Raw genomic sequence first — 22,546 nt, 5'->3', positions numbered from 1 at the left:
CCTAACTGTATGTCTATTTTACACACCAAACTGTCATTTTTCAACTATGACAAGGTAAAATCGGTTTTGCAATCAATCGCCCCTTTAAACAAACTACTGTACTGATTTCTATAACCGTATCTCTTTAGCTTGTCATGTTCTACTTTGTTACGGTGAGTCTCCTGCAGATATATAATTTGGGCACTGTCCTTCAATTTCGTCATAACCCTGTCTCTCTTCTTGGGGGTATTCAATCCATTGACATTAAGTGACACCAGTCTAACAGTCATACCCATCTAGTCCTAGATCAATAACCCTATTAAGCGACTTGAACAGCAGTAGGTTGAGTAGACAAGGAACATTTAACATTGAGTTGAGAGAGCTCAAAACTACGTGATTGCTCACGCCGACATCATACCGGAAGCCGCAATAGTTGTATTTTTGATCAATATTGTGAGTACATAAACCCATCTCTCCACACTTGGCAATGACGTTATACAAACTACAACAGTGACCTTACAGAACTACAACTCTGCATTCACTGGTCTGACACGCCCCAGAGCGTGGTGCACTGTGGGAAGGCAAGCGACACAAAGCGATTTGCGTCACTGTAGTGGACACGCACCGTTATAGGGTGTCTCGTCATTCCGAAAGTTTTTAAATTAGGCTATGCATCAACATGTAGTTTAACATCAAGTAAGCCTATAGCCTAGTATTTCCAAACAAATTACACCTGGCTCTCATTTTTGCAACACTTGGACCGTGTCCTGACAATAAAGAAAAAAACATTACATGTTTTGCACAGTTAACTGGATCTAATTAGACCATTGAATGTTTATGATGTCCCAATACTTTTGTCTGGGGACAACAACCCGATCTTGTCAGCCAACTATAAAATTATGATAATGTTGGGCTACAATAGACCAACTGTAGTCTAACCCGCAACATGCAGAATGATTGATGGACTAGACAACAAACGCTCTAAGGAAATAATCACAGACAAACAACACAGAGATAAATGACAGATTGACGAATGCACATTCATTTTCGACTGTGCCTTTGCCCCGTGCAAGAAGCACCATCTAGCGACCATTACGTGTCAGAAACAACGTCCCTGTCTGAAGACTCATGGGTCATTTTCAAAGCCGGCTCATCGCTTCTAGTGTTAAACTTAATAGTGGTGTGTGATTGTGTGAGTAAGCCTCTTCTCACCTCATCTCCAATGTAGTTGTGCAGCATACGGATCACGGATGCTCCTTTACTGTAGGATATGGCATCAAAGATTTCATCCACCTCCGATGGATGGCCAACATTTACCTGTGGAAAAAAGATTCCAAGTTCAGATAAGAATGTTTACACTTGCATTAAGTATTTACATCTGCAGGCAGCAATAAAATGATTGCTGCCTGCAGATTGCTGCTTATTTTAATTTGTTTATGTCACGAAGACGTGAGTCGAGGGCTGGGCAGTATGGCCTAAAATGTTTATCACGGTATAATTCTGAAGCACGGACGGTAACTGTATATATAGATTTTTTTATTTTTTATCACAGCCTCTCACTACTGCAGCCTCCAAATTGTGAAGGTCATGTAGACTCGAGCGAGCAGTAATCAGCTCAGCGACCAGAAATTCACTGCACGAGCAAAGTTAACATATGAGAGCCAGGCACTCGCTCGCAGCTACAACTCTTGGTTGTTGAATTTGTGCGTGACTATTTATATTTCACGACTTTAGACAAATCTGACGGCATATACAATCAACATTTCACAATTCTAACCAACCTGACATCATTGCTTGCATGGCTAGACTCTTGCATGCTGAATTTTTATGTTTAATTCTCCATAAACGTTAGAAGTTGTGTCATATAAAACCAAACGATAAAGCCAGAAAACGATGCTCTGCTCCATCAGTGCAATACTGATGGAGGAATGCAGAAGATTTCATGATGTTTGCGATATATGCATTAAATTCCATACAGTAATTTTATGCTGTGCCTGGTATGAATGGGGTTGTTACAAATCTTATTTCTGGCAGGCTCTACCGCGGTTAGCACGGTATAGTAAAAATGCATATCATAGGCCAAATTCATACAGGTATATCTATACCGTTGATACCGTCCATCCCTACGCGAGTCTACAACTGTGGAGCATGGAACTGGGGAAAAAAACAGTCATCCACTCTCTCTCCACTTGGAGGATGTGCAACTGGAACAGTGAGAGGATGTCAATCCCTCGTAAAGTCATGACAACAATAGCGTGAGTACAGTAAAGCACTTTCTCCTTGGCTCAGTCAGGCAGTGACAAACAGGGCAGAGGATTACTTTACCGGTGAACTAGAAAAAAGATAGATTTAACTATCTAACACCCGGTACTTTGTAAATGTACTTTAATGAAATGCTGCCATACCACAGATTTCTTTGCCATTTTGACTAATAACACCGACAAAGTAGGCTATGGCAGAGTTTGTAGTTCGGCAGCCAATTGCGCTTGTTCCGTGTGCAAAATACCAAACCAAAACAAAGCGCAGATTAACGAAAGGGAAAACAGTAACACCTTTTCTTTTAAATTATATATTTTTAGAGTTGCTTTATTTGTCTTAAATAATATAATCTACAATTTCCGTAAAACATTTAGTTAATTCAGCAATGATGACAAGCGGGAATCAGATCTCACACTGCCATACGGCAGCTCGACTAAAAAATCTTAGTCGACCAAGAGCATATCGACCAGAAAATCGACTAGTCGACTGAGTGGGGACAGCCCTATTAATTACCTAAAATTAGTACTTCGTAATGAATTAAATAACTGTCAGCTATATTTACCAAGTAATGTTTTAAAATATTCTTGATTGCATTTTCAGATTTCCATCCATCCATCATCTTCCGCTAATCCGGGGGTCGGGTCGCGGGGGGCAGCAACCTAAGCAGGGAGGCCCAGACTTCCCTCTCCCCGGCCACTTCCACCAGCTCTTCCTGGGGGACACCGAGGCGTTCCCAGGCCAGCCGAGAGACATAGTCCCTCCAGCGTGTCCTGTGTCTTCCCCGGGGCCTCTTCCCAGTGGGACGTGCCCAGAACACCTCACCAGGGAGGCGTCCAGGAGGCATCCTTATCAGATGCCGGCGTCCACCACCGAGTCCGAGGGTTACCGCCGCGACATGCACCGACCGCCCCTCTCCTCACCCGAGTGTCCAAGACATTCGGCCTCAGATCCGATGACACGACTACAAAGTCTATCATAGAACTGAGACCTCGGGTGTCCTGGTGCCAAGTGCACATATGGACACCCTTATGCTTGAACATGGTGTTCGTTATGGACAAGCCGTGTCTAGCACAGAAGTCCAACAACAAAACACCGCTCGGGTTCAGATCGGGGGGGGGCGTTCCTCCCAATCACGCCCCTCCAGGTCTCACTGTCATTGCCCACATGAGCATTGAAGTTCCCCAGGAGGACGAGGGCATCTCCGGGAGGAGCGCTTTCCAGCACCCCCCCGCCAGAGACTCCAAAAGGGGTGGGTACTCCGCGCTTCCGTTTGGTGCGTAAGCACAAACAACAGTGAGGACCCATCCCCCCACCAGAAGGCAGAGGGAGGCTACCCTCTCGTCCACCGGGGTGAACCCCAACCTACAGGCGCCTAACCGAGGGGAAACAAGTATTCCCACCCCAGGTGAGGTGAGACCGACTATATCTAGCCGGAACCTCTCTACCTCGCGCACCAGCTCCGGCTCCTTTCCCGCCAGCGAGGTGATGTTCCACGTCCCTAGAGCTAGCTTCTGCAGCCGAGGATCGGACCGCCAAGGCCCCCGCCTTCGGCCGTCGCCTGTCTCACACTGCACCCGACCCCCATGACCCCGCCTGCGGATGGTGAGCCCACTGGTAGGGGGTCCCACGTTGTCTCTTCGGGCTGTGCCCGGCCGGGCCTCATTGGAAAAGGCCCAGCCACCAGGCGCTCGCCATCAAGCCCCACCCCCGGGCCTGGCTCCAGGGGGGGGGCCCCGGTGACCCGCTTCCGGGCAGGGGTAACTGGGAACCATTGTTCGTTTTCTTCATGGTAGGTTATTGAGCCACGCTTTGTCTGAGTATTCATTAAAACAGTATTATTATATGTGTATTTTAAGTATACGTTTTAAAACGTGCTCTGAGCATTCAACACATCAAGTTGGCTTCTGCCCCGCGACCACCCCCCCCGCCCCCTTCCCGGAATGGTGTAGCCTAACGTTAATAAAAATAAATAAATCAACCTCTTGTCAGACGCACGCAGCAATAGCATATATAGGATACTCAAATCTGACGTGTTGAAAATGAAGCGGACAATTCGCCATGTCAAACGGAGCATGTGAGTGAGAATGATACGGACATATGAATTTCGACACCAGTGGCTCGAATAATACCAGTGGTCATAGGTGCCATCCCCACCGTATAAGTAGTATTGCCAAACCTTTTCGCCAGCGCAAGGCGCAACATGTAGCCTATTGAAAAGTCTTATGTTTTCGTATCGCTTCAGATTCCTCACTACATAAAATGTGGTTGTCATTACAGTTTACTTTAGTCTTATAAATTAAATAAACCTCATAAGGTCTGCGAAAAAGTAGTACTGCCAGGCAACTGAGGCAATACTTGTTTCAAAAGTAGTATTGCCAATACTGAAGGCGGCGGCAATGGTTAAGGTACCAAGACGTAGCAATGCACGGTGTGTACTGTAAATTCTGTGGGCCTTCAATTGCCGGACTGGTCACATTTGTAACAGCATCAAAACAATTCAAACACGAAACATTGAGGCTTCACAATGACAGTATGAAGCACGCGAAGTTTAGAGAAGGTAGGGCCTATCCCGTAGTGCAGCATCACCTCGACTGCATTTCGGCGTTATTTTTCCTTAAGAGTTCAGGAATCTGCTCATCTGTGCCCCCAACCATAGTATGTTGAAATCTACAATAAATTCTCATACTTCATAATGTAGGCCTACTGTATTTTCTATTGCAGTAAATCTATCCCAATCAATGTTAAAGAAAACAAGAAGGCATGTGGTTTAAAAGATGGCAAGTAATTAAAGGTCCCATGGCATGCTGTTTTTGGGTGCTTTTATATAGGCCTTTCAGCCTTGGTGCAGAATTACAGCCACTACGAGCAGTCCCACAATGAGCTTTCCTTAGGACGTGCCATTTCTGTGTCTGTAGCTTTAAATGCTATGAGGAGGAAAGAGGCGGGGCTAACTGCCATTGCAAGCCATGATGTCTCTCGAGGAAAAAACAATATTGCGCTTGCACGGTCGTAGCTAATTTTCTCGTTGGTGGGCCAAATTCTCCGTGCGGGCAAAGCAGAGAAAGGGGAGGTAACCTTTCCCCTTATAACGACATAAGGGGAAGATTTTCAGATCAGAGCATTTGAGCTTTAATTCTCAAAAGGCGGAGAAAACTACCCAGGGCTTGGTTTACACCTATTGAAATTTCTAGCCACTGGAGCCAAGGCAGGCTAGGGGCAACTCAAAGTACATTTTCATTCCATGGGATCTTTAAAATAGGGCTGCAACAAACGATTATTTTGATAATCGACTAATCTAACGATTATTAGAACGATTAGTCGACTAATCATCTATTTTTTTCACTGATTAAGCAGTTGGCTTTGAATGATTATTCAGCTTTTGCAATTTGTTAAAACATTATGTTGTACTTATTCTAACTAATAAATAAAACCAGGAAATCACTTCAGCTTTTAGAAAAAAATATTTTTGTTGCACTTTGATCCAACTGAACAGGCCAATCTGTTTTTGTCCAATTACTCAGTTTTTCATTGAACATAACCCTGTTGTCTTTCAAATGAAGCTCTTAATGCTGCTGCCTAATTTAAGAGATTTGTTTACATTCCTAGCTTTATGTCTGTAATGCATGTCTAACTGCTGTCTGTGGACATGTTGCTATGGTGTTAGTATGTGTGAAATACTGCGTAATGCTTTTTTATTAGTGCTGTCAAACGATTAAAATATTTAATCGCGATTAATCGCATTAATGGCATAGTTAACTCGCGATTAATTGCACATTTTTATCTATTCTAAATGTCTAAATGAAAAGTGGATCGGATTGCTTGGTGCAAATATTTGTTTTAATTGAAAACAACATCAATCGCCTGGCTTTGACGAGGGGGCGGAGAATTCGCATCAGCTGTGTGCTTGGCCATCAAGTGGTATTTCAGACTGGACGTGCTGCGATGATAGCTCAGTTCACAATGACAAAACACACAGATCACTTTGGTCTTGTCAATGGCACCATTTGGCAACTTTTTAAAAGTAAACTTTCCATTCAGAAACTTATTGGCATCCATTTTGGTGTCTTGCGCTCGCCATCCACTCAAAACATAACGTTAGCCTACTACTCTTTAGCCGGCTCGCAAGCCCAAACAAGTGAGTGCAGCGTGCCTGTTGTTTTGTTTCTGGTCTAGCTAGATCCGATGTGGTATTGTTGTTTTTCTAGCGTCAGTAATTCTTGCAACAGCATGTGAAAAAAACTACAACGTTTGCTAGGCCAAAAAGAACGTTATTCGCGCGATAAAAAAAATGTACGCCGTTAAAATGGGTTTGCGTTAACGCCGTTAATAACGCATTAAACTGACAGCACTAGTTTTTATCAACTGGTGTCGCTAACTGGCCATCTTGCTTAGTTCCATCTGGAGCACATTCACTTCTCACCATTTCCATCTCCTCTTGTGCCGGGATGTTTCCTTTTTAAATGTTCCAGCATGCACGTAGTGCTCCCATGGAAAGCAAGTTCTGCCTTGCATGCATTACAGATGACAGTATTTTAGTGACCCGACTTGTGCTGCTCAGTTTGCACGCTGACATTTTAGAGCTGTTTTCTTCTCTTGGATAGCATACGGGAGGGCTGCATTAGTCTAGCGCTACAGCACCGCACTGGTCAAATCACGTTATTGCAGGCACTTAAAATAGGTCCTATGAGATCAAACGATTTGTCAACAACAGAAATATTTGTTGTAAATTTGTTATTGTCGACATTGTCGATAATTTCAACTAATCGTTGCAGCCCTACTTTAAAGTGCACATCTGTATGCAATACAGGTTCATTATTGTTCATTATTATAAGATAAGAAGATGAGATAAGATTTACCTTTATTCGTCCCACAATGGGGAAATTCAGGATTATCCAGAGCGGCTTACTATAAATTATTTGTGCGACCAAATCATGTTTTGCGCCAGTAACTGAAAAGTAGTAGTAGTAGCGCAAGTGTCACCAGTGGAAAAGATTAGTGTAGAGCCCTGTGCATGTTGAGGCTCTCACCCACTTCAACCCTATCTCTATGGAAGCGTTTTTAAAACTGATAGATTGATCGAAACCCACCAGTTGCCTTATCGACCCCCTTCCTGCCAAACTTGGTAAGGAACTCCTCCCTAATATAGGACCACCCATGCTTCGTATTATTAATGAATCTATCATAGCTGGTGAAGTCCCTGACTATTTTAAACAATCAATTATGAAGCTCCTACTTTAAAAAAACAAACCTGGATCCCGGATCTCTTAGCAACTACAGGCCAATTTCAAATCTGCCATTTCTCTCAAACATTCTGCAAAAAGTTGTGGTACAACAGCTCACTGAACACCTTTACTCAAATCAGTTGTATGAACCCCTCCAGTCCGGATTTCGTCCTCACCACAGCACTGAAACTGCATTAGCCAAGGTAGTCAATGAGCTACTATTAGCCTCTGATGCAGGCTCTATCTCTGTCCTGGTTCTTCTCGACTTAAGTGCAGCATTTTACACAGTGGATCATCAAAATCTCCTGGAACGTATAGAGAACTATGTTGGGATCTCTGGTACGGCGCTACAGTGGTTTACATCGTATCTATCTGACAGATCACAATTTGTCCACTATGGCCGCTCATCCAGGAGCTTCACTGTAAAATATGGAGTACCACAGGGTTCTGTCCTAGGCCCTGTGCGATTTTTATAATTTTTTTATATTTTATAATTAGAGGCTCCGGAGTAAATTTTCACTGCTATGCAGATGACACCCAGCTATACATCACCCTAAAGCCTGGAGAACTACCACATGCTCTGGAAACATGCATTTCTGGGATAATAACTTGGATGACAGCAAATTTCCCGCTTCTCAATTTGGATAAAACAGAGGTGCACATTTTTTTACCTAAAAATATAGAAAGAATTGATCCATTCTCACCCTAGACCTAAACGGCATGAAAGTCTCCCAAAGCCAGCTAGTCAAAAACCTAGGAGTCACAATGGACCCAGACCTCTCATTTGAGTACCATATTAAGCACATTGCCAAAACTGCCTTTTTCCATCGAAGTAGCATAGCTAAAATAAAAAAAATCCTCTCAAAGGATGATGCTGAAAAACTAATAAATGCATTTGTTACATCCTGATTGGACTACTGCAATGTATTATTCTCTGGCCTCCCTAGCACCTACATAAAACATTTACAACTGGTGCAAAATGCTGCTGCTAGACTACTGACTGGAACAAGAAAGTATGACCATATAACATTTACTCTTGCCTCTCTACAATGGCTCCCAATCCAAGCAGATTTCAAAGTCTTACTACTAACCTACAAATCTCTCCATGGATTAGCACGGCCATACCTCTCTGGTATCCTTGCAACCTATCACCCAATAAGGACACCAAGATACCAAGATGCCGGCTATCTGGTGGTTCCAAAAATTAACAAAAGAATTGCTGGAGGCAGGGCGTTCTCATATAGAGCACCTCTTCTCTGGAACAAATTACCCGTCTCAATTAAGGAGGCACCCGAATGTTCACGTCCTTTTCTTAGCTCAATAACTAGCGACTACTAGCAATATATTAAAAACAAATATGCCAGTTAGCATGTAGACACATCCCTAAATACTATCAACTGTTGGTTGCAATACACGTTGTGAAAGTTTATGAAAATACTGTTTATAGTTTTTGCTGCTTTGGCTACCTTTCATAGAAGGTCGAGACCACCGGGATACATATCTTAAACGAAAGAGTAGGTTGGTTTCTTCAAAATAAGGTATATTTTATCAATTTTAAAACATAAATTTTGAGAAAAATCTAGTTGAAGTCATGTTGATAAAAATACTGTAGGAATGCATTGAAATCTGAACGTTTTATTGAGATAAAAAGTGGTTTTTCAGCATGTCGGCACCACACTGACACTTCCTGAAAAGCTAGGTAAGGTGAGCAGACGTCAACAGGGAAATTATTATTTTTTTAAATCGAAATACATACATTTTGTGTTTGCATTGAGCTCAGCTCTTAAGTGGGCGAGACAGCATCTTGGGGTTCTAAACAACGTATCTGAACTAGGGATGCACCGATCCGACTTTTTCAGTCCCGATACCGATGCCTGGGCTTTGTGTATCTGTCGATACCCGATACCGATCCGATACCGTTGTTGAATTAATAATAAACTGTATACCTCCCACCTTATACCGTCCTTCCACCATGTGGAAGAGACTAAAGGCACCAGACTTTCCTAACTAAACATTACTTTCCTAACTAAGACAAAATAACAGATGTAATGTACTGAATTCTTATTTTTTTGTCATTTAAAAACACTTGTGCATTCAAAATTCGAAAATAGAATGTAATGAAACGTATTAAAATAAATAAAATGTAGCAGTAGAAACAAAAGTGTATTGGTCAAACATACAATAGTAATCAAACAGTTGACTGCGACCAGTCTCATTTTGCGACCAGTTTTTGAGACAGTGCGAGCATTTTTTACAAGGACTCGCGCAAGTGCAACCTACAAATTTGGAATTTATTGGGTGTGCACAACGTCAGCACACGTTAGCAACGACACATAGATACGACTTTCTAGTAAGACAGCGATATCAGCGAGCCCTCAGCATTAGTACCGTAGCTAAAACTCTAGGAAAGTTGAGGCTATTTTTCGCTAAGTTCCTACGAACATGTCTTAATCTGCCAGACAAGTGGGTTTCCCTTCGTTCTTTTGGTGAGCAGTTTCACGAGCCCTTCTTACCCTGCGTCATGGAGCCGTGCAACTAAATACTTATTGTGAGAATGCTGTATTGTTTTCCTGTTTCTCTTTATTATTCCAACTTCTTAGTTCTTCGGCCTTTAACCAGTCCTGCATACTTTCACCGATTCCTACAATCTTGGTATCAAAGCGTTCAGCTCCTTGAGGAGATGTTGGCTATGACTTTTGGTATTTCTCACTTTTATACTTAAATAATAAGGTTTTTGTGCAAATTATTCTCCCATTAAAAGTAATGGTAAATCCTTTTAAATCATTAAAAAGCTTCCTCCTCTTTCAAACGTAACTACTTCAGCATACTTTCAGCTAGAGACACCATTCAACCTTTAAAATGTTCACAAGACATTCAGCTATTCCCAAATGATTCAGCCTTTTCAAATATTCAGCCAATTTTGAATTATCACAGTTTGAAATACATTAAAATGTTTGCTCCTTCTTGATTTTTATGAATGAGCAGCAAGCAGAGTGGCATACTCTGCTGCCTGCTCTTTTTCTTATACTCAACTAAATTGTCAAACAAATGCCTCTAACTTTCATATATTTTAACTTACAGAAAGAAGTTATACCTTAAAATGTATGAAACAGTGTCCTCTTTCAGCCAATGTAACTACTAAAGAGCTCACATTTACAGATTTTCAGCTATGAGCCTTGAAGCGAGAGCAGCCTTTCAAATTCTCACTAACTTCAATGGAGAGGTGGGTAAAATTTGTCAGAGAAAGCCAAAGGAACAAGATTTTGAAACTTCCGATAGAGTCATATTTCTGACCACACATACATATAAAGGACATCTCTGGTTTCGGCAGTCTTGAGTCTCGGAAAATATCCTTATTTTTTGGATTGGACGTATAGTTTTACGTCTAGGTTAACTTGTTTGAGGTATGGATGCGAGGTAAATTTATTACTACATTTCTGCAAATGTTTCCCTTTCCTCTACTTATTTAGCATCTTTAGGTGACTTCATTTTATAAGGATTGAAAAAGAATTAAAAATATGAACAGAATTCATCTCCCATCTCCTTCTTTAAACCTTCAACTTTTTCTGCTAGGACTTTTCAGCCATTTAATCAATTATGCCTTTTTTTCCAGCAAATTTTCACTATTTTCAGCTATTTTAGCATGGTCAGCTATCCCCATTCAGCTTTCTCACTGCTGTTTCGCAGGAACAGCCGTTTCTAGTTTAGCACTAGCGTTGCTACTGTATCCCTGCCTGTGTTTGCGCTGTTATACTCGACATGTATCGTGTCGTGCTGTCGGAGAACTGATCGAAAAGTGCATCATACATTTAAGTCATTTAGCTAAGACTTGCATGTACAGTACGTAATGTCACATTAAATACTGTATTTAAACTCAAGCTTATGTGGTGCGTCGCTGTATATCAGTTGTAAAAATGTCAGTAAAAAACAGACCCATCTGCAACCGATGCAAGCACACCCCATAATTTCCCCATAAATTGTACCAGGGCCGATTCTAGGATCAGACCTTTAGACATAGAAGACTAGATGTCTTACGGCGGAGTCTAGAACGTCCGCACATGGCAGCCATCTTGCTACAGTCAACTCGCTCACCCATAACATTGTGTTGGTGCTACATGTACTTATTAAATGACCATAACTTGCTCAATTTTCAACCGATTTTTAAACGGTTTGGTTTGTTATCAACGTCAGAGATGTCATTATGCCACTGCATACTTCTATTCTATTTGTAAAATATGATTATTCATAAGTACTGTATCTACTCGCCAAGTGGACATCGGTCTCCCTGCAGACAACAGCGAGTTCCTGGTCCCTTCCTGTCCATCCATCCACCTGGGATGCTGTGCCGATCACACGCCCCCAGACCTGTGGCTACCACTGGACAATTGGACATTTGCCAACTCTGACCCAAGTTGAACACTAGATTTTGGTGTTTCAACACCCATTGACACTTTCCTGATGTATGACTTTGTTTAGCCTGTGTTCTGCACCTCTCTTTCGCCAACTGTCTCCTCCCAAGGTTTCTTCCATTTTTTCTACTCTAGTGAGTTTTTCTTTGTCTTCCTTGAGGGTTGAGGTTGGCTGAGGTGCAGTTCTATGGGCGTATGTGAAGCCCTCTGTGACATTGCTTGTAAAAGGGGCTATACAAATTAATTTGATTTGATTTCAGTTATGAGTTCTTGACTTTTAAGAGGGTAGACATCTGGACAAGTCTCTCTTTACACCTTTTTGTCCTCTGAAAGACGACCGAGCAGAGGCATTAGTCAAAGTAGGCAGGCCCCAGAATGCCTGGGGCCCTGGTGAAAATTCAAAAAATATTAAATATAGTACAGTATGTTATTTTTCATATTTATGTTTCTCCCAAATATGTAAATAAATTATATCCTGCCTTCCATTGCGTTATTCATGTGCGGGAGAAACCCAAACCCCCCTATCTTGCACAAATGGTATGTCCCATATTGTTTCTCAGCCCAGCAGTGCGAAATACGTTCGGTAGCTTAATCAGTTAGCCTACAGTAAGAGAGACAGATAGAAGACTTTGAAACGATATTATGAAACGATTATAAGTTATGTGCAGCAAAAAGACGGAAGGAGGAAAACAAAACTTTTATTGCCACCCTCCCAAAGGTGACCACTTTTTTTTATTCTGCCAACAATGTCAGCAATAGTAGTTTAGCGGCTGCGGCTAATACTACTAATGTGTATAGCTTAGCGCAGTGGTTTTTAACGCTGTCCCCTCAGGGAACCCCTGTCCTGCATGTTTTAGATGTTTCCCTGCTCCAACACACCTGTTTCAAATAAATAGGTCGTTATCTAGCTCTGTAGAAGCCTGGTAACGAACATGCATTTGAATCAGGTGTGTTGGAGCCAAGAAACATCTAAAACATGCAGGACAGGGGTTGCCTGAGGACAGGGTTAAGAACCACTGGCTTAGCGGCTACTAAAGAGCATTAGACATTAGAGCAAGGACATTAAAGAGGGAGAAAAATATACAAGAGAGCAAGGTATATGAATGCATTGATCATAATTTAAAAACATTACACTTGAACAACATGATAGGTGCTTCACTGTAGTTGAACAACATGACTTAATGTAGTAGTTAAATAATTTTTCAACTTGTTGATTTACTCTCTTCAGAAAGGGGCAGCAATGCAAATGTCTTAGGAACCGGCATTTCCAGTCAACCATTAAGGAAGAACGTATGTTCAAATTGTTGTCGGTATGGCTCAGGAGCCAGGTAAAGAAATACATTATTTAAGGGCCTCAACCAGTCTCTGCCTAGGCCCCCAAATCACTAGAACCGCCTCTGCAACCGAGTATGTATTGTATAGCAACAAAAAGAAACAATGATAAACTGATATAAAAGATTTCTTAACTGAAATGATAGGCAAGTTCTTAATTTATGAACTTTGTTACCTACAATGCAGACAGAATGTTTTAACCACATAATATAAAAGAGTTGAGATGGCTCAGTTACAAGAGCATTTGACCACAGACCAAATGGTCTCAGGTTCAAATCCCCTCTTTGAATCACTCTGAATAAAATCTTTTTAGGATTATAGTTGTAATTGTTCTTGAAATACGGACTAAAATAGTGTTGCATCGACAACAAGCACTAAATATCGCTGCAGGCAGCAATGGCGGAATGCTCCTCAACATTTCAAAATTGACATGATACATTTATGAGTACACAACATTTCAAGACAATTGGAGCAATGGATGATTTTTAGGTTACTTTTTTAAATGATCCACAAATTGTCATTGAAGTGAAAAATCAATGCTGCAGACATTATTGTTTTTTTGATACCTTTTTGTTCCCCATGAGAAATAAGGCATTTATACCAACTTTCAGACATTTTGGCCTGATGGGGTCAAAATGCAATCAAGCTAAAACGCGAACAGAGAAACGCTAAATATTTGATGGATATTCTATACTCACAATCGACTTGAGAAAACAAGGGAAAAAAGAAACAACCTGAACCAGGGATTGCACCCACAATTCTGTGGTTGCCTGCAACACTCCCTATCCCGTCAGCTACACATCAACTGATGTGTCAGTCATTGATGTTGCTCATTAAAAAGGGTTGTACCACATGCTAATACACCACTGTGTATTACATTTTTCACATATATCAAGGTGAAACTTCGTACAGCAGAGTCATGTCATCCTGAGGCCTGTTAGGTTTGAAAAACCATCTATCAAAATGGGCATTCGATTTTTTGACACAGATATTGAGAAAATGTTCACATGTATATAAATATGCACCTTTCAGCCATTTTGCTAAAAACATTTTCCTTTTTGCTTAATATATGTATCCGACACATACATAACGAGTTTTAAGTCAATTGGAGTCAGTCAATTTGGAGCGCGCGTGGACGGTGGAGCAGGGGAGACCTGCTGTGTTAGGAGGAGACCGTAGCAATCATCCAAGAATGCACGTTTAAAATATTATGGTTGTTTTGAGTTAAAGAACTTGCTAAATGAATTTAATGTCTGTTAAATTTCAAATCCAACTATAAATGTATAAGAGGGTTCCAATCAGATCAGATTTTTTTTTATTGTTTTTAACCCTAAAGGTTTAAAAGGCTACCTCTGCCTAAACTGACATACATCAACTCAGAGCACTGAGTTTCACACTCCATTTACACATTTATTCTCAACTTTGTACTCTACTCTTAATGCATGACTATGTTTAACTTACGGTCTGCACCTCTCTGTCACCAACTGTCTCTAGAGTGGGGGCTTTATAGCCAACAAATTACACCCCTGAACTTTTAAAACAGATCTATTGGTCTACTACAATTGTAAATATCCTATGGCTTCTTCTCCAATTGGGCCTTGATACAATGCCATCTAATATTTTCTGCCCATTCTGCACAGTTTTTGGGGACTTTCCACACATGCACCTTTTGCCCAGGTCCTCTATTCTGCCCTAGTACATGTGTTTTCCAACACAATCAACCTTGGGGTTGTACCCCTTCACCATTGCATGGTGCCATTGTGCCATATTTGATAATCACACCAGGAAAAGTGATTTTAAGGCTATGATGCGGTTTCTGTTAAATTGCTACCAGCTGCGCATTCGGCCATTTCTTTCTGTCTTTCAAGACCGCAATTTGCTTTTCTATCAGAGATTGCAAGGACTCCCTTGCACAAGTATGTAATTCAGAGAAGGGTTAGCCTAAATAAGATTTATATGTATAGCAAAATATGTATTATATTTAGCCAATATTTATACGGTTATCTGACAAAGGGAAGCACACCAAAATGTGTTTGGTAAAGCGAATACAGAGCTAATAGATGCATTTCTGAAATATCAAGAGGTATAAATGAGTCAAGTGAGTTACAATAAATGAGTAACTTAGTAGTTGTGTGAAACACACAAATACAGATTCCTTGAACTATAGATAGTGCACAGTTCCAGCGATGTCGTCGGTGACACACAGACTTCTGGAATTATAGATAGATAGTACATAGCCTTCAATAGCCAATGAGTGCTTCATAAACATGAATGTGCCATTCCCCCCACTCACAACAAACCAAGCAGAAATAATAATAAAAATTAGTTTAAGTAAACAAAAGTACATCCAGCTCAAGTACTCAAATTAAAATAGCCTGGGTTAATAGTCTGGGGAAGCGTCTAATTATATAATGATGAATCAGATAAAACACGTGTTTATGTTTCAGTACTAATAGTGGATCTGGGTATGGGATATGATAGCTCCAAGTACCACCTTTCATTAGAGCCCACAATTATGAAAAGTAATAACCTTTTATTCTAGGTATGGATAACGTATTTGGCCATGGTTACCAAAGGTCCTTTTGGAGTCTTGAAAAGGGACTTTAAGAAAATGCCTGGATTTAGACAAATGTCTAATTGAAATGTTTTGTGGAACTGTTATCAACATTGGACTTGGACGAGGTAAGGCTTCAGGCTTCATGTAGGGAGTCAGGTGGCTGAGCGGTTAGGGAAGCGGGCTTGTAATCAGAAGGTTGCCAGTTCGATTCCTGGCCGTGCCAGATGACGTTGTGTCCTTGGGCAAGGCACTTCACCCTACTTGCCTCAGGGAGAATGTCCCTGTACTTACTGTAAGTCGCTCTGGATAAGAGCGTCTGCTAAATGACAATGTAAATTTAGTAAATGCTGTGGGTCCCATTGTGTTTTCCAGCTTATACCTCCAGAGCTGGCCCTAGGGGTTTGGGGGCCCTAAACAAAATAGTGTAAGGCCCTGATTTTTACTTTGGGTATGCCTTGTTTAGGTGTTTTTTTATTTTTTTATTACAAATTTTACAGGAGGTTAAATGCTTTTGCAAAAGAACATATATTTACACTTAAATGTTGATCCTGTATCGTCAAGACTACCTACATATAATAAAATATGACAAAACTTTAAAACTAACAAACACTAACCTCTATAGGATGGCTGTTGTCCAGCGCATCTAGGTCCAGGGCCCTGGTGTAGTCCGCTGAAACAAACTGCGTCCAAATGTCGTATTCAGGAAAGCAGTGGTCAACACAGAGGTACTCAATCCAGGACGCAAATCCCTCATTAAGCCACAAATGAGTCCACCATTCCTAGGATAAAGGAGGAAACGTATCGCACACATACAAAACAACATTAAACACCATTGATAAGTATTGAATACAAATGATAAGCTTCTGAACATGACTCTTGGACCAAGATGCATATCATTATACATATCATTCTGTAAAGCATTTCTTTGCTTTTCACTTCTGCTTATTCAGTTTAGATCACGGGTTACAACATTATCATACAGTGTCTCACCTACATTTAAGGGCTGCCAAATCAAGTTGCTACTGTACCAGCAGGTACCGCCGGTGCTTTGGAGAAAAGGATATCTTAGCTACAGAAAAGCCACCATTTAATAACTTCTGTTAAGCTTGAGGGTGTCAAACGAACGACAAAATCACTCAGGAAATGCATGTCACCCTCTGTATATGGTTAATATTGCACGCTCACAGATTTCCACAGATGAAATATATACTCGCTGTGCTGTGCAACTACAAGATTGGCATGGAAAAATGCAATTGTCTCTGTAAGCCTGATTTTGGCTAATTTCGAGTTTTACATCGGACCATTTTATTCTTAATTTCTGCCATGGCCCGGTTCTCTGAAACCACAGCATTTACGGCCCTAGTGATATTTATCCACTCCGCCGATTTTCTTTTGTTGCCAATACCTGATGACAGGCCGCCAAACAGGACACATTTCATCGCCTCCACCTCTGTTAGAACCTCGATCTCAGTCTGTGAAATCTTTCTTTTTTGATAATAACGTTCTAAAAATGTAAACATTTAAAAATAAAAAATGCTGATTGTTGATTGTCAAACCAACATTTTTGTCCTGTGTGTAAGAGCGAGATAGACGATCTGTCATAGCCCCCAATCAAGCAGAAGAGAAATTTGTGAAGATTGACGACACAAAGTTAATCATCAAAGATGAAATGTAGCTTAGTCCTACATGGAGTTGTATGCCCCACAGCACGTATTTTACAAAAACTACGGCAACAAAAGCCAAACGTTGCCACGTTATGTTGGGAATGGGATGCTGTTGCGACGGTTGTTGGAGCAACAAGTTGCCTAATTAGCCTGTAGCCTATGCCATGTTTATGTACCATGTCAGCTTGACATGTATAAAAGGAAAGCTCAGAGAAGGTGAAAGGCTTGGTGACCGGCGTGGAGAACACGTGCACGTCTAGTGTGAACAGCATCGCGCCATTCGGAGCAGATTGTGGCGCTTCAAGGCGCTTCGCAGCCAGTGTGTCCCAGGCGTTAGCTAGATTGAATCCATGGCTCTGGATTGATTGCAATGTCTGAACGAACGTCAGTTTCCTCGCCTACTGGCCTCTTCTCATTATCATATTGGGAACAATGAATAAATGAATGAATAAATAAATGAATAAATATATAAATGAATGAATAAATCAATCAATAAATCAATCAATCAATGAATAAATAAATGAATAAAAAAATAAATATATACATAAATGTAAAATATATGTAACTATTGACTGACAATCATGCATTAATTAATACATATATTCGTTTATTTCTGTCTAAATGCATGGATGTGGACATTTATTTATTTATTCATTCATTTGTAAATATGGCAGGTTTGGTCCTCCATACAGCGTGAATGGTCAACATAGTGCAATCGGATACTGAGATAAAGTGGCTTATGCATACTGAATTGCCATTAGATGGACTTATAATAGTTAAATAAGTGAATGAATGTCAATGGGAGTCCTGGCCATGTTGAAGAGGCCAGTAGCAGATGGAAAGAAACTGTTCTTATGGCGTGAGGTTTTGGTCCTGATGGACCGCAGCCTTCTGCCAGAGGGGAGTAGCTGGAACAGGGAGTGACCAGGGTGGGAGGGGTCGGCCACAATCTTCCTCGGACGCCTCAGGGTCCTCGAGGTGTGCAGGTCTTCGAGGTGTGCAGGTCCTCGAGGGTAGGCAAATTGCAGCCGATCACCTTCTCAGCAGTGCGGATGATACGGTGTAGTCTGCTCTTGTCCTTGGCAGTGGCAGCAGCGTACCAGATGGTGATGGAAGAGGTGAGGATGGACTCAATGATGGCTGTGTAGAAGTGCACCATCATTGTCTTTGGCAGGTTGAATTTCTTCAGCTGCCGTAGGAAGTACATCCTCTGTTGTGCTTTTTTGGTGAGGGAGCTGATGTTCAGTTCCCACTTGAGGTCCTGGGAGAGGATGGTGCCCAGGAAGTGGAAGGACTCCACAGTGTTGACTGGGGAGTAGCACAGGGTGATGGGGGTGAGTGGGGCTGTATTCTTCCTGAAGTCCACAACCATCTCCACTGTCTTAAGAGCATTAAGCTCTAAGTTGTTCTGGCTACACCAGGTCACCAGGTTGTCAGCTTCCCACCTATAGTCAGACTCATCCCCGTCAGAGATGAGCCCAATGAGGGTGGTGTCGTCCGCAAACTTCAGAAGTTTGACGGATGACTGGAGGTGCAGCTGTTGGTGTACAGGGAGAAGAGCAGAGGGGAAAGGACGCAGCCCTGAGGAGATCCGGTGCTGATGGACCGGGAGTCAGAGATTTGTGTTCCCAGCTTAACGCACTGCTTCCTGTCAGACAGGAAGTCTGTGATTTATCTGCAGGTGGAGTCCGGCACGTTCAGCTGGGAGAGCTTGTCCTGAAGCAGGGCAGGGATGATGGTGTTGAAGGCAGAGCTGAAGTCCACAAACAGGATCCTGGCATAGGATGCTGGGGAGTCCAGGTGCTGTAGGGTGAAGTGGAGGGCCATGTTAACGGCGTCATCCACAGATCTGTTGGCTCTGTAGGCAAATCAGGTGGCTAAGCGGTTAGAGAATCGGGCTAGTAATCAGAAGGTCGCCGTTTCGATTCCCGGCTGTGCCTAATGACGTTGTGTCCTTGGGCAAGGCACTTCACCCTACTTGCCTCGGGGGAATGTCCCTGTACTTACTGTAAGTCGCTCTGGATAAGAGCGTCTTCTAAATGACTAAATGTAACCTGCAGTGGGTCCAGGAAAGGGTCTGTGATGGCTTTGAGATGTGCCAGCACAAGGCGCTCAAAAGACTTCATTATCACAGAGGTCAGGGCGACGGGTCTGTAGTCATTGAGCCCTGTTGGCCTTGGCTTTTTGGGCACAGGGATGATGGTGGAGGACTTGAGACAGGCTGGCACATTGCATGTCTCCAGGGAGGTGTTAAAGATGTAGGTGAACACCGGAGACAGCTGGTCAGCTCAGTGCTTGAGGGTAGCAGGAGAGAGGAGAGTCCGGCCCAGCTGCTTTGCGGGGGTTCTGCCTCCCTGTATGCAATACAGGTTATTTATTGTTCATTATTATCCAGAGCGGCTTACTATAAATAATTTGAGCCAGTAACTGGAAAAGTTAGTAGCGCAAGTGCCACCAGTGGAAAAGGTCAGTGTACAGCCCTGGGTCAGTGGCTCTTTCACGTGCGGTCAATCTCACGTCGATTGTGATTTATAAAGGAAAGGTGCGCAGGACCTGGCGTACGATTTAACCCTTTGATGCGTGATTTTTTTTTTCAAGCGTGCGGCCAGAACGTTCTCAATTGTGTCTGTTCCATTAAAATATCTTATTTAGCATTATTAGCATTTCTCTGTTCGCATTTGATCTATGTTGCACTCCGTATCAGTGAAACGGCACAACCCATTGGTTATTTGTGATATATCCCACCCCATCGTGATGTATTGCTTCCGGGACTGACAAAACTTTCTATACCTTCAAACCAGTTTGGTTGTCTTAAACCTTTCTGGGAAACTTTTCTGGGGAGGAAAGTATTCATACTCACAAGTTATATACATACCGGTGGCATGATATTGAGATGAAAGCATGAACTGTTGTTGTATTCCACTAGCTGATGTTTTTGCTAGCTAGCTCGTAGTAAAGGGTATTATTCAAGTAGTTAGCGATTGCTATCTTATGTTGCATAGATAGTCGGATTATAACAAACACAATAAGGCAGACATCCACTCTAAATTGATAGCTATGCATAGTTTTGTGATATTTTGCTGGTTTCCATCTACTGTAGTAGTTGATTTTTGTGAACACCATTTGGTCTGCGTTACCAAATAGGTTATTTACTTTACCCATACATGGTACTCTAAATCAGAGGACGAATGTAATGTGTAATACGGATACGTTACTTCAGTATTTGAGCAAATTGCTTTTCCAAAAAAAAAAAAAAAAAAAAAAAAAAAAAAAAAACATTTGGGCCATGGGAGACATGGCTCCAGAAGAATGTCTTAACAACATATCTTGAAAGCTTTTAAATAAAAAGAGAACAGAATATTATCCCCGTAAATGTTTAAATTAATTGTGTACAATTATGAATATTGCCACAGGTGTTTTTTTCTTTCTCCACAATAGACGAACTCTAAACTCATTGATCTAGCGAAGCCGGTTTGCCTTACTTATAGGCGGTCAAATGACCGCATGTCTTCAGACAGGGAAGCTTTTACTGACAATGATCACAGGCAGTAATAATGATATACTGGTTGACAATGTATAGTGAATGTACAGTAACATTAGGACTCCAGCTACTCCTGCAGTAGTCATGCTGCGCACGTTTCGGAAAAACAATTTGGAATTGATAAATGAAGTAGGCCTATCTTATACACATACCTGCAAACTCAGAAGGGTTGAAAAAGGTGACACATTTTATACAGACTTATACAACTAGCCTGACAACCCTTCAACGTATAGTCTACTCAAGTCAAGTTACTGTGAACATTGCAAGCATTACAATGCTTACACAGCTTTCATCACCCTCAAGAATATGCCTACATTTCCTGTAGCTTTCTTGAATGTTGTAGAATACTAAATTACTGTAACTCATTTATACCTTAACTCATTTATACCTCTCGATAGTTCAGAAATGCACTTATTTATCATGTGTATCAGCTTTACAAAACATAGGCTACTTCATTTTACCATTGCAATTATTGTTACCACAACCATAGTCTACATAACTATAAATAGTGGGTGTAAAATACAGTTTCATAAGATTTTATGATTTATACTTACATTACAGCGATATTCCATAGTGTAGACCAGACAGGACACACAAAACTGAAAGGCTTCACACTAAAAATGTAATTGCACACCTATTCAGAAGCTTGGTGGTTAATGTATTTCTGTTTTCCGCAAGCCTAATACAGCGGTGGTGCATGGTTAGGAGTTAAATCTGTATCAAGTAGAGTGCTGTTATTACCATAGTGACCAGGTTTCCAAACCACTGGTGGGCCAGCTCATGTCCCACCACTAGGGCAACCCACTGCCGAGATGAGGAGCACGAGTTCTTTGGGTCAATAAGCAGTGCAGTCTCTCTGAAAAAACAGGATCAGAAGTTCAGAGGCGTAAACATCCTTATGCAATCAAGTGTGTTTGGACAATAAACTCAGGCTCATTCCCCATAGTAGTACAAAACACACAGATGACCATTTACAGACACGACCAAGTATGACATAACACAGATAATATATATGTGTGTGACAAAAAGGTCCTTAAAAGTGGTTTGGGGCACTAATATCACACTATTATCATACTATAACATTTACGAAACAAAATAGTGCATCAGATAACACAATGTTTTACCACTCTCGTTTAATGTCAACAGTGAAATTGACTCAATAGGACTTGATGTGGCATGAATATGGGGGTTATGCAGCCTCTATGTGCAGCATCTGTGTGTACAAATTAGAATGGGTTTAGTTCCCCATGCTCATCTCAAGAACCGGCCACTCTGCAAAGTTCATATTCTGCATACGTATTCTTTAAAACGGACTGCAATGACGTTTGGATAAGCATTTCGACATCAAATAATAATACAAATTATTCGCCGCAGCTTGGCTTTCTCTCTTCAATCACAGCCCCTTCATCTGATTGGTCCTTTGGTCTGCTGCAAGTTTCCTACGAATAGGCCATCTCGTTAATATTGGTGGCCAAGCAGCAAAGCTGCGAAGTCACTTATTGTGTTTCTACCTTATTGGTGAGCAAGCAGCAAAGTAGCGAAGCCACCTATTGTGTTTCTACCTGGTCTTCTTCTTATTATTG

At 41.6% G+C, this 22,546-nt stretch overlaps 1 protein-coding gene across 2 annotated transcripts in view; it reads right to left on the bottom strand.

The window, feature by feature from the left end:
- npepps (aminopeptidase puromycin sensitive) overlaps window positions 1-22,546 on the bottom strand; it is a 193,218-nt gene that overhangs the window by 113,968 nt on the left and 56,704 nt on the right. For both annotated transcript variants that reach the window (XM_067259120.1, XM_067259121.1), the window contains exons 9-11: window positions 21,705-21,819; window positions 16,373-16,537; window positions 1,192-1,296 (exon numbers count right to left, since the gene is read on the bottom strand). In XM_067259120.1, coding sequence (XP_067115221.1) covers window positions 1,192-1,296; window positions 16,373-16,537; window positions 21,705-21,819 — 385 coding nt within the window. The remainder of the gene's footprint in view (window positions 1-1,191; window positions 1,297-16,372; window positions 16,538-21,704; window positions 21,820-22,546) is intronic.

The sequence above is a fragment of the Osmerus mordax genome, chromosome 21 (genome assembly GCF_038355195.1).
Source record: "Osmerus mordax isolate fOsmMor3 chromosome 21, fOsmMor3.pri, whole genome shotgun sequence".
NCBI lineage: Eukaryota > Metazoa > Chordata > Actinopteri > Osmeriformes > Osmeridae > Osmerus > Osmerus mordax.
Note: the sequence above shows the minus strand (reverse complement) of the source record. Positions and strands in the feature narration are given on the sequence as shown.